The following is a 14,221-nucleotide window of genomic DNA, read 5'->3' on the forward strand; positions in this document are numbered from 1 at the left end:
ATGGCAGTTTACCATATGGAAGCAAAGTACAAGCGACATGATAAGAGTTGATAACAAAATGATGTGATAGTGGAACCGGGTTGAAAGAGAGCAATCTCGGAATGTTTTTAGCTGCTTGAAACACGTTATTCGGAAAAGAACCGCAAAACTTAAATCCTTGCAAACAATAAAGTACTAACTTGGTACTTCCAAACGTTTCAGATCTGTGTCACTTTTTTTATATTTATAATCGAGTAATGATAACAGTGTCTGATTAGAATGGGAAGTATTCATAAAAGCAAGATTTATGCTTTACAAAACTATCATTACTGGATTATAAATGTAAAGAAAGACTGAATGATGTTTGAAAGTAGCAGTGGAAATCCGATAATGATAAACCGGAATAATAAACAAAACCAAAGCATACCCCTACAAAAATAGTTGCAAATATAATAATTATTGGAAATAAAATGTAACAAAGCATAGTAAACCGGAAAAAAATGATTAAATTCTGATCAGGAATTGAATCTAAACGTAGGAACTGATTGTAATGTAATCATTTGCAAACTTATCCGACAAAATGGTAGCGTTTGTATATAAAATCCTCATCACAAATGATCATTTCTTGAGAAAAAAAATTTTTTCTTTTCTGTTTTTTTTTTTTTTATTTTCTAATGAAAAAAAAGTTTTTGTCGGCTAAAATGCCAAAATATATACAAAAAAGTGTTATAATGAACGTTACATTATATCAAAAGATAAGGAAAAATTTAATTATAAATGGTCTAACGAGCGATAAGCTTTCCGTTCAGCGATCAAAATTCAACGAGTATTTTTGCGTCCGGTTGGTGTACGTGGATTAGCAAGCATTGGTACTGTAGCAATTTCAGGACGAATCTTTTCGGGAGATCGTTCAGAAGAAAATTCTGAAGCAGTTGGTGATTCTGGCATCTGTGGAACTGAATATGTCCGACGAAAATCGGTATTTTTTCTAATTACTGCTGTTTGAAACATTCCGGTTTCGAAACCAACTCCATTCCGCATATTATGCATATGATATGTTTTGAGTACATCCGAGTGCTTCTTATCTCGCATAGACACATAACCTATTGGCTCACATAAATCCTGTATAACAATTCAAAAGGTTAAAAGTTAATGATTCAAGTTCAACCATTAATTTTTAAGAATTTGTAATATAGTAGAAGTTACCTTGAAACAATTATCGTCAGTATTATAGAAAGCATTATAGCCTCCTTGTAAAACGTAGATTTCATTGTAATACAGAAATGGATATTTGGAATAATTCCGGACACGATCACTTTTCCGTAAATGTGATGCACTATAAACAATAATTTAGTAATTAATAGAAAGTTGTCTAATATTTGGTAACACAGAGCAGTAAATTTTAGGTTCATATCTATTTTTCTTTCTTATATTTCTAAGTTAGAGATCTGTCTATTAGTTTTCGGTAAGAAAAGTTTGGCATCAAAATTCTCTTGTGAAATTAATTGAAATGAAATCTATTCTAATAGTAGTAATTGATGTAATTAGCGTAGCTGACATAATAATTAATAAAAAACTGTTTCTTTTCATGCAGTATTACAACTGCAGGAAAAGAGACAATTTGTTTACATTGGAATTACGGTACCAATATCAGAAATTATATTGGAAATCTGGAAATGAATATAATAGAATTGAATTAGTTTGTCCTATTTAATTTATTATATAAGTTATATCTTAAACAAATGATAAATGTACAAAATTTGATTAAATAAACAAATATGTTAATAACATACAGCATTGGCCCTCGAGCACTTGAATATTCACAGTAAAATATTGGAATTTTTTTAGCCATTATTTTAAATTTAGTTGAACAATCAGGAAAAAAAGTATTTTCCAGTACCACAGGATCATAAATATTTAACGCTCCCTGAAATAGGGATAAATACTTATTTCATCTATATTCATTACTTATTCGAAGTAAATATTCTTAACATTCATTTAAGACTATTTGTAAAATAACTAGCACATATATATGTCACGCTCAATAGTACCGTATTGGTGACATTTGAAAAAAAAAAAGTATATCATATAAATTTAAGTTAATGATGCATTATATTTTATATACTCCAAAATTATATGTTATGAGTTATTAATTTTAGTGTTTACAAATTACTTCGTAAAATTTCTATCAAGTATAGAACTTCTTCATTCTGGATGACTTCCTTACCTTAATATGTCCACCTTCATATTCATATGGATATCGGCAATCGATAAGAGCGTATTTCTCGATGAATTCCTGAGATTTCATTGATCCTAGCAACTCTTTCAGGATGACTTTTTCAATGCATGCAAAACCAGCTGTGAGGATACATGGCTTTTGCACAGTTACTAATGAATATTTCTGAAAATATTGAGAATTTTATCGTTTTTGAAAATATTTAAAAAAAAAATTTTAAAACAAATTGGAAATCAATAAATTTATGCTTAATATTATTACCACTTTGTTGCTAAAGGAAAATTTTATCGAAACGCTAATTGCATACGAGGCGTAATAATATATATATATATATAAAATCAAATTAAATTATAATTTGAAGAATTTCAAATTTGTGATTTTGATCATCTACAAAATTTTGGATTAATATTTTCCAAATCTGCAATTTAAGTTAATTTTAATGGGTGAAATTAAATAACTAACAGATTTAAAAAAACAATCCACATTCTCGTTTGCCTTTTCCATTTCATTTTCCTTATTTTGCTCTTTGCTGCTACTTTCAGCTTCTGTTTCTAATTGTTCCTTTTCATCCTTAATTTTTTAATCTTTGTCTCTCGATAAATGTAAAAACATTATCTTTGCAAAGGGATGAGATTAACTTCATTACTCTGTTCTAATAAGAAAGAGAATTTCGACATAACTCAAACTGTCAGTCTTCTAGGCTTCAAGCATTTCTTGCAAAGGTTAACATTTTGATAAATTATTTAAATTCAACATTTTGATAAATTATTTAAATTACTTCTTTCCGCCGTTTAATCAATGGTTCTTGCATATTTTTGCGAGTATCCTGTTGCGCCACACTGAAGCGCTTCCCGAGTGTCTGACTAAAGCGACTTTGTAATTCATGCATTTCGATATCACTGTCGTTTTGAATGGAACACAATGAATCGTCCATCATTTCATCTTCTGTGTCCATTTCAGAAGTTGACCGAGGAGTGTAAAGGGATATCTTATCAATACATTCACTTTGTTTCAAGCTTTTCGCAGCTTCTTCATTCTTCAAATTTTCAAAATTTGATTGCTTATGCTTGACGACAGCATAATCCGTGATGGAAGTTTGCAGTCGGTCATTCTTTTGAATATTTCGCCTTTGACATTTGCTATTTTGGCTGAAAATAAATAATAATACTTTACATTCTTTCTAACAAATAGCGCTAATACTAAACTTTCATTTAACTGATGCGTCTCTTCCATTAAAATGAATCAATATTTTAAGACACTTATAAATTTAGCCATACTAAAGCTTAAACTTACGCCGAGTTACTTTTTTTTATTTGTAAAATTTTATAAGATCTATCGCTATTTCTTCTTGAGAGCGCAAGTTAAATTTTTTTATTGAAAAATCTAATTATCTAACAAAGCAGTTAAAATTCACATTTTTCAAATTTTATATTTGCATTATTTTCCGAATGCATTATTAATTGGAAGAATAAGTCAACTGTGAGCTATTTGATGCTTAATTTATCATTTAATTTCAAATAGGAAATATTCTACCAGTTGGTGACATCGGCAAATAATCGTTTTTTCAAAACGTTTTCAGCGCTTCCGAATACCTGAGCGCTATTTTTCATTAAGACGGCCAATGCTGTCTGAAAACAGTGATTCTTACTAATTCACATAAAATAATATATATCAAATTATTTAATTAAATTTGCAATTCATAAATTATAACAATTCCGTAAAAAAAAAAGGTAAAAACTATTGAAAATGAAATAATAGAACTGTAAAAAGAAATTTCATAAATCTTACTCCTTCCATTTCTTTCTTATTATTAGAAGTCATTTCAATTTGCGAATTTTCACTTACAACGTTATCCATATTTCCTAAATAATTAATTTATATTTTCTCTGCATTAGTAAACTATCTCTAATACATATCTTTGGATTAAAAGTTTACTTTCAAATAAGAAAATGCAGATATTTACCATGTGCAACACTACACGTTGATGTAATGAACTCTTTTGTAATTCTTAGGTATCAGTCATTAAGGCTAATTACATTTTTGAACTTCTAATTACAATTTAATTACATATATAAAAAAAGAGATCAAAATAAAATTAACCGATTAGATTGTTGTCTTCATTCTCAACATTTTCAGTAGCTGACCTGAAATACATATATTCTGGATGTTGATAAAAGTTTAGGAAATAATGAATTTAAATTTTGAATATTAAAATCTAACAATCAGATAAAAATTATGCACGAAAAATTAAAATTTTATTAAATTCATTAAAATTAGCGCGGTTTAGATAGAATGCTAGACAATTGATTGTTTTGAATGTAAAGAATTTACAAAACTATTTTGAAAGACTCTAAGAAACATTTCATTAATTTAATTTTTGCTCAGTCGTTTAACAAAAGTAAGAATTAAAATTTTTAATTTAAAATTAAAAAACAGAAAAAATGTAAATATTTTTGTGAGAAATTATTTCACTTTTAGTTGACCTAATTTAGTGATTAATTTTAATTTAGATCGAGGTTATAGTGTACTTTTAAATCAATAGAAGTAATTATGTGAGAATGATATGTTGGTGAGATGTTCAATAACACAAACAATTAACAACTTGAACATATCAAAGAAAGAAAGACCGATGCCTGCGGGTCTTTCAAAATAAATATTTAGGAATGTTTACTTGCAGGGACGGGCATAATTAAATTAATTCAAATTAATTTACGACAGTGAAAGAGAAAGTGTCATATGTCTTCTTGTAGATGCCCTTTTCCCTCAAAACAATACAATCAACAAAGTAGTGCTTAGACAGTGTGGCAAGATGTTCTCCTTCCAGTTATTATTGAGAACTATTGATGCTATAATTGATTCTCAACTTGAAATAGAATCTCCCTTTTCGAATTTAGATCACTACGAACTAAACTTAATGTAGAAAAAAAGAATATTGATATGAACTAAGCACTGATTAATTAAATTCGAAATGAATAATGGTAGGAATTAGAACTAAAATGATTTCGTCGAATTTCAAATAGACAATGAATTTTATGAACTATGAAATCAAAAAAAGAAAAAAAAAAAAACGATAGTTATAAATTTGAACTATAAATATGAATATATAGAACGGTTTTGAGAAAAATAAATAAATAAATAGCTAATTATTTGCAGCTATCTATTTAATTATGAAATAGCGAAAGAAAAGAAAGAAACGAAAGATATTTAATTACACTTAATCGATACAATGATTTATTTGTTACAAAAATGTGTAAAAAAGAAGCTTTTAAGTAGAAACTTTTTTAAATCCTTTCCAAAAAAAAAAAAAAAATCAATAAGAAATTGTGACCTTTGAGCTGATGGAAATAAAATTGTTGAAAACATCAGCAATGAAAATGAATGAAAGGAAAAAACTTTGCCTCATATGCTTTCAGTTTTCAGCAAAATTTGTCTCACTGAAATGTCATTCATTCATTATCTCATTATTATGTGTTTGCTTTTATTAGCTATGCTTAATTGCTAATTACTTATTTTCTCATTCCCTCTTCTTTAACACATACTTTAATTGCAATTAAGAAGAAAATTTGTCCCAATTTTGTTTTTTTCTTTTTTTTTAGAGAGAGATTGCTCTTTTCAGTTAATCATTTTGCACTGGTATATATGAGAGGAAGATAATGCCCAGATGGTATCCAAAGGTTACGTCACATACGAGTAACTCTGATTGGAACCATATGTGAATATTTCTAACATTTATACTAACAAAATGAACAATGTCCGGTAAATCACCTGTTGGGAAGGCGACAGCGCTTTTTGATATTGTCGAAGGATGAAAAATACGAGTGATACCGGTAGATTGTAAATTAAATTCAGCAGTGATGAATGTATCGTATTGGATTAATATGAAATTAACAGTGGGTCTTTTCACTTTGCGAAATGATTATTTTGAGGGCACAGGTAGATAGGTAGGTAGCTGGTAAGAGACATCTGAAGAGTTTGCGGTGAAGTTCGATTGCGCCGCTACCCTTCTGACCCTTTCCCTCTTTCTTTTCCCTGAAATTTCAATAATTTATCAATGACATATAATTCAACTATTTCACAAAATTATCTGAGTTAAGCAGGACAGTTGTTTTAATCTATTATCTAAACATTCAAAAACTAAAATTTAAGAAATATCATTAAAAAGCTCTATGAATTTGAACTTGCAAATTCATAAGAAGCAAAAAAAGTAATTAAAGCATAAGCATACTATGAAGCATATTAAAGCACTAAATGGGCATCCTCTCTGGAAGGCAATTTTATAACTAATTAATTCAGATTTGAAATTTGAATGAATGGAGACCCAATATTGGACAGTGTCTAGCGTCACTGCTTGCAACAACACGAAAAGCCATTTTGATATTATTTGCGCTTCTTCTTCTCTACTTCCTATCTTTTCAGTCGATCAATTTTAAGATGAAAGCTGTGAACATTTGAAACAACTAAACAGCTGCAAAATCCATAGATCCAAGGGTCCAAAGGTCTGCTCAATCCTTTAAATCTTATGCCTTGTCGAAGATTTAAATTTTGACACTTTTAAAGCGAATTTTGAGAAAAAAGAATGAAAAATTATCAGAAATTAACAATCCTTTTAAAGATTTATAAAATTTGCAAAAAATTGGAGAAATCCAGCTTAATCTCTGTAAAATTTTGGAAATTTTTTTAAAAAAATTTCATAAAGATTTTAGCGATTGTAGAAATTTTCTTTTACAAAATTGATTTTCGTTATATAAAACTTTTGAATACTACAAATCATATATTAATTGGTCCAAATTCAAATCTGGTTTTTTGTTTTTTTTAATTGGAATAAATATTAAATTTTACGCAGAAAACCAATATTTTAAGATAACAGATAAAATTAGAAATTTATGTGCTAAATTGGAGCTCTCAACAAACTTTTCAATGCCACTTGGTAAATATGAAATTTCAATTTTTTAGATTCAAAAAATATGTTTGACTATCTACTTTTATTAGCCCGCAAATGATGGAAATGGAAAAAGTTCGAGTATTTATGCGCACGTTGACACAGCGAAGTGTATAACTTTGTTTTTGGAAAGGTCACTGCAAGTCATTTCAAATATCAATGTGCTGCATTAAGGTAGCTAATTACTGTAATCGTGCGTGCTTTCCTCTGGAATACTGTAAATTTAGCTCTGAGTCATAACAAAGTTTTACTTCAAAGATTGTTTTTAAAACCTTCATAAGAAGTCTAAAAATTTGAAGATTAAAAATTGGAATTGAAAACAGTGAAATATTATTAGAAATTACATGAAAATATCGCTTAAAAAACATTGATTAAATTACAACAAATGAATATTTTTTTGTAAAATTTTAAAGTTTTAGTGTAAGCTTTTCAAATTTCAAATTTTGAAAAACTTAAAATATTAGCAAAGTTTTGTTGTACACCCCAAATGGCACCGTGTAACTGAGTGGACGACGAATGGAAGATGTGAACTGAAAGCGCTTCTGGAATTATATTTATAGATATATATATGTAGCTCACACACATACACACATACACGCAGACACATACACAAACATACATATAATTCTTAGTAGGGGATAGAGTCGGTTGGCAATGGATGAGAAGAGGCGTGACTTGAACGAGACAAGAGAGCCAGTGGTCAAGGGAAGGAGACAGCGATGACCTTGACATCCAGCATCTATTAAAGACAACAATAACGGTTGCAGGTTAGTTTAATTGATGAATGATTAGTTGAAGGTGAACCCGTGATAACCTTCTCATCTCACTTCTTCTCCTTATCCTTTTCGCTAATTTACGACAGTACTAAGCAAGCATAAATAAATATATCAAGGTCAGACAAAAATGCTTGGACAGATCTTTGTCATTACAATGTCTAAATGATGTGCGAAACTGTTAATTACAATTTAAATTATATTAATTGTATATTAGTTGTGATTACTATTTAGTCGCACATAATTCTTTCCCAACTTTTTAGTGCATAGAATAAAATGAATAGTAATTTTTCCTCCTGAATCACTCTCAGCATTATATCATGTCAGCATAAAATTACCAAGGTCAAGGGTCAGCAGCAAAATTTAATTGGATTCAAAATGCTACAATTATAATACATTTTCAAGTTTTTACAGCTGAATATCACCACTATTTAAGAGTAGCATTTTTTTTTTTTTTTTTTTTTTTGAATAGGTTTAAAATTTCCAATAAAAAAGTTGTCAAAATATTCCTTCTATACTTTTTTAAAAATTGCTTCAAAATATTCCTTCTACACTTTTTTAAAAATTGCTCTTTAAGATGATTGTGTCAGTGTATTAAATAAAATTATACATTAAAAAATTGCATTGAAATTTGTAAAGTTTGCATGCATAGTTTATTCCTTCCGAAATTCAAAAAATCCACCACCTTACTTCAATTGTTATATCAACGAGCTTTTTGCAAAACGTTGGATAAATTTGTGCCTTTTTTATTACACTATCGATTACCATAGTTTTTTGCTTTGTTTTTTTCTGCAAAGTGTTCTTTATATGAGTAAATAAATAGCGTTCCTATCACTTTTCACTCCCATCGACCCGATTCTATTTCACAAAGATAACGGCGAAATTTAAAATTTCAAATTCTTAACCATTTTTATGAGCTATTTATTGCAACAATTATTGCAATTCTAACAATATATAATATAATATTTCCGGAGAAACTGCACAAAACTTTTTGTAGTTCTAATCGTTTAATTTAACATTTACATATAAAGTAACTCTTCCTGAAATATCCAATTAAAACTGTTTCGATTAATCTAATCTATTATAATGATTTCTGATGAGTTTATATTAGATAAAAATGAATAAAAAGCTAAGAGAAAGTAAATTTAACTTAAACTGCTTTGTAAAATGAATCTAATGTTTAAGGCTATTTATTATAGCCAACATAGAATGAAAAAGTTTTCAGCTAACAATTTTAACTGATAACTTACTTATTAGAGTTGTTGTGACATTTTATTTTTGCTAAATTAAAGAGAGGACAGGTATGAATGAATTGATTAAGTTTACTTTTATAAAAATTTATCGTACAATGAATCATTATTTACGGTTAGTTAACTGTTGACTTTATTAATATGTCATTTGACTAACCAATAATAGCGACAATTTCTAATTAAACAGCAAAAATCAACTTCATATGGCCTTAGCAGCAAAGTTTCCAATCATTTAATGGCACATTTCGTTTATTTGATTGAGACGAGTTGAAAACTATCACATCAGACTATCTTGACTTAATGTGAAGCTGTTATCACTTTTAAATTTATGGATGATAAGAGAAAAGAAGAGAGAAAGTTGAGCACTGGCATCATCTTCACTCACTCTTTCTCTTTCTCCAACATAGCAAGCAGTTTTCACTATCAGTTTGGTAATTTCGTTCACTTCAAATATTTTTAAAAACTAAAAATTGTTAATTGCGTATTTTCGTATTTTATTTTCGACATTTCCCCTTAAAAATGTAGCAAAAGCGCTTTGGTGCGGAATGTTTGTTCTCTTTGAGAATAGATAGGATTTGAATTTGTCCTATGACACGGCTGTTCAAATATAAGCATACTCTCTACATAAAGAGCTATGGAAATGATAGAGAATCATAGAGTGAAATTTGTAGCCTTCTCGTGACCCTTGACCCAGACGTTTCCTGCCAATAGGAAGAGAAAAAAAGGAAGTCCTTTAACCTAGACATTATATGAGATGTCAAAGAGAATGTGTCACACATCTTTTCTTCCTCCAATTAGATACTCAGGTCAAATTCGAATCGGATGATCTAGTGTTACAGCTATTGCTACACAAAGAGAGTAATGGGTTGGATTTGTCCATTGTGGTGGAAGTTGTAATGACAGATGGCGATGCTTTCAATTCCTTTTGCTACTCTGAGCTAAGCTTTCGGTGCCGGAATGTTATTAGATCAATTACCGGTTGTAATCTATTTTCAAATTCAAATGAAATAAATTTTGAACTTATCCATTTGAAATAATTCTATAAAACGCGAAACAACATCTGATAATATTTATGATTGTCTCCAGAAACTCACCTGAGTGGACACTCCCAATAATCTAACCTTAACACTTTTAGCATTTCAGATAAGTTTGAGATGTTACTAACTTATGCATGTAACTTACACTGATAATTCTGACATTTCTAGTAATGAGAAGTCTAATTAATTTAAGTCTTTACTGCTTGTAATTTAATTTATCATTCGATCACAACCTTTAATGACCACTAACTACACACCTCACAATCAATGTATTTAAATTAAATTGTCTGTTGTTAACTGAAACAATAGTCAGTATTTTATTTTAAAAAAATGCAATAAACATTGAAAAAATGAAATCGTAGTGACCACAAAAATGTGAAGGACGAATACTTATTGGAAGTGACAATACATTGTGTGAAGTGAAAAACAAATTAATGTTGATTAAAATTTCAGTTTTTAAATGACTAAAAATTTACGCTTTCACTGGAAAGATCGTAGACACTGATTACAATCGGCACATACAAATGCAATTTTTCAAGGTAGAAACTTCGAAAGAATTTAAATAAATGCTGGAATAAAATCAGGAGTAAATGTGACCATATGGAACAGTACAGTGTAATGATGTCTGAGAAATAACGATAGATTAATCTACTTTGATCTTTATATATAAAAAAGAGACCGTTTTGAAATTGAACTGCTAAATAATTTATCGAAATTTCATTATCGTCACAAGTATTGAAAAGTCATTTGTAAGAATGAAAAATGTTGCCGATATAATTGCACAAAAATATTAACAATTTTCAGAAATCATATTCAAAAATTTTTTATTTTTAGGAAATTGTAAAAAGTGAATTATGAGGATTAATTTAATTCAATTTCAAATATCAAACAAAAATTTACGATAATTTTTGTAATTAAAGCTACTGCGACAGATATTTATATGATAGCCACTGATTTCTTCTTTCCTTCCTCATAAATCATTCTGGCAAGCAAATTTGTCCGTAATTTCAAATATTTTATCAGAAAATTTTGAATTAAAAAAAATTTTTTTTTAATGTTTGAAATGTAGGCGATCATGTTGAAATTCTTTGCTATGGCTGTTTTTCGAAAATAAGTATCGGATCAAAAATAAGGATAGCCTTGACATACATTTATTGTACGACAAAGATTGTTATTGATGAAACTGTTGTCCTCTAACTCAGGTAATCGAACGTTTAATTAGAAATAATTCTCACTCTGTCCTACCTTCCTTACTGTTTCAGTGACTGTCACATCTTTTTCACCAACAGAAGCCTTTCCGTTCATGGTCATTTCATACTATCCATTGCATATTTCTTTTTTTACAATTTTGTGGACATAGAAATGTACGAATATCTCCAAAAAAAAAAATTAAATAAAAAAAGAAAAAAATTGGAACATATGCACAAAAATTTAGATTTTTTCCGGAAGCTCTAAAATTCTTTTGATTTTTGGTTCAAAATAGAAGATTTAAATTTGAACTTTGACAGTTTTGATGGAATGGTTTGTGCGCAAAATTAACAACTGAAATGGTGCTCTCTGTTTTCTACAATATCGATGCAAAAAGCCAGTCAACCAGTTCCGGACAATTGTTTCGAATAGATTAAATATCTTATCCCGAAATGCCATTGTTCCACTTTGAACGGCATCATTACTGTATCATTATCATCATATCAATCGTCCATTTGTTTATTTAAAAAAAATCTTTTTTTAATGTTTGGAACAATCTCTTGTTTAGCTCAACAAAGCTAAATCCCGCCGTTTCTTCTTTCTTTTAAACTGTAAACAATTTATCAGTAAATGAAGTTGTTTTCGTTTTCTGCATTCAAAACCACTGAAATTATAATTTCAACATCCAAACAACTTATCTCATTAATTTTAAAATGGATTAAGTGGTAGGTTTAATGGTTACCAATGTGTTGAACATAAAAAATACAAAATATCAGAAAAGACGGACCAACAACTAGACCAATTGAGTCTATTCTAGAATTTAGTACAATTTTCAGATTCAAGACAATTTGATGGACAATGGCTACTCAATGCATCAATTATATATCATTAATATTTTTGCATGAAATCAAAATTCTACGATTCATTTTTTGCTTTAAGGTAATTCATTTCGAAAGATGACCATGCATAAAGGACAATGTTACGCAATCGGTGACACAACAATGCATCACCTGCTCTGCTCGTACTTAAAAGTGGATTTAAGGTCAAAGAGCTTCCGAAATTGAGATGTGCTAAATCAGTACACTGACTTAATTCAATTTCATATTTTTCTTCCATTCTTTTTTTTTTCTTCGCTAACTTCTTGCGTCAATTTTACTGCTTTTGATAAAACGGAATAAATGCTTGTACAATGTCACAAGAATGCTTTTATGATTTACAAGAAATATATTGTCGACTGAATTCATAATATTGCAATATCACAAGATGATCTATTGAAAAAGATATTCAAAAACGTATTTATTGAATTCTATTTAAGTGATTGAAAATTATTCAAAAGTTTTACTTTTTAGAAATTGAATTCTATAATTGAAAGAAAAATTATATTTAAGTAAGTTTTCTAACACAATAAAATGAAAAAGTTTCTCAATTTTTTACGTCTTCAAATAACTATAACTATTATTATGTAAATTTCAATTTTTTTCTTTTTACAAAATATAATCGAATGAGAGTATAATTTTCACTTTCGTCTGAATTGGCAGAGTTCAATTTGTTCGTCAATCAATGAGTTCAGAAAGGAACGCAGAAAATTGATGCACCTGAACAAACAAATTGAAGTGGAAAAATGAGATGTTAATAGGAAGAACGCAGATAAATGGTTTTTAAATTTAAACAAATAAAATTTTGGACCATAAATTTCAAACATTATTTAATTCACCATAATTTTGCAATTTAAATAGTTATTTTAATTCCGATGGAATGCAAATGTTAAAATCACCAATCTAATCTATGCTTCAAACGAATATTTACCTTTGATTAATTATAATTATAGCAGCATAACCAAAGGTTAAAAATATTTTTAAGAGATTTTGAGACATTTGTAATTTTTACGAAAGAGAGAAACTAAAAGCTATACTGACTGAAAGCAATAAACAAATTCAAATATATTCAAAATTTTTGAACGTCCTACTACATGGAATGCCTCACATACTATCTTTAGCTTTTGTCTATAAATTCGAATCGTTGCAGCATGATCTGTTCAACATTAATGCTAAATTTAAATATAGCACATAAGAAAATAAGTATTAGATAAGTTTCATCCCAGTTATCTCCATATTTGCGGCATTTCAACAAACAAATTAGATTCAAAAGAGTCATTGCTATAGAAATGATACACACACCTGTTGTAGAATAATAGGTAAAGGAAGAAAGGTATGCTGATAATTAACAAAACTCACGTTGCTACAGTTTTCATTTTTTCTTTCTTTTTTTTGTAGCGGTCCATTTCGGACATTACATCATCAGTAGTAGATGCGGAAAAGGCACAAAACCTTCAATCATCATTTGATCGGTGACCGATTCGGCCGACACCGCCAAACACAGACCCACACATACACACATGTCCCAATCACTCTAAGACCATTATCAATCAACGAAATGAATTTTTTGAAAAGGTAGAAAAAACTATAATTTAATCGGTGACAAAAATCTGACCTTCGAGAAAATAATGTGCCCAGCACCAATTATTAGACAGTGCAGAAAATTGAGATTAATTTTTTCAAAATCTAGTCAATTTTTTATAAATTATACAATATATGAAAAAAAAAAAAAAAAAAAAAAAAAAGAAACTTATAGGAGGATATGTATTAATTTAAAAAGAAAATATCCGAATAATTTTAGGACAGTCTGTGAAAGTTTTGTAATGTAATCAAAGATTGGTATATCTTCACTGATAGAAAAACAATATGTGACTGTCACAGAGATATTTTTCAACTAGTTGCAAAAATAATCGGAAAATTAACATACTTTTGGTTGAGTTCTGT

General features: G+C 28.8%; 1 protein-coding gene across 1 annotated transcript; it reads right to left on the bottom strand.

The window, feature by feature from the left end:
- Nucleotides 1–798: 798 nt before the first annotated feature.
- On the bottom strand, nucleotides 799–5,578 carry Bm3406 (T-cell receptor beta chain ANA 11, putative; the record flags this gene model as incomplete). Its single annotated transcript, XM_001894002.2, has 10 exons — nucleotides 799–1,101; nucleotides 1,186–1,315; nucleotides 1,773–1,906; nucleotides 2,207–2,380; nucleotides 2,678–2,785; nucleotides 2,994–3,363; nucleotides 3,749–3,843; nucleotides 4,004–4,077; nucleotides 4,316–4,359; nucleotides 5,544–5,578. The coding sequence occupies 10 exons, from the start codon at nucleotides 5,576–5,578 to the stop codon at nucleotides 799–801; spliced, it is 1,467 nt and encodes a 488-aa protein (XP_001894037.2).
- Nucleotides 5,579–14,221: the final 8,643 nt, after the last annotated feature.

This window comes from Brugia malayi (genome assembly GCF_000002995.4).
Source record: "Brugia malayi strain FR3 genome assembly, contig: Bm_v4_Chr4_scaffold_001, whole genome shotgun sequence".
NCBI classification, from domain to species: Eukaryota; Metazoa; Nematoda; class Chromadorea; order Rhabditida; family Onchocercidae; genus Brugia; species Brugia malayi.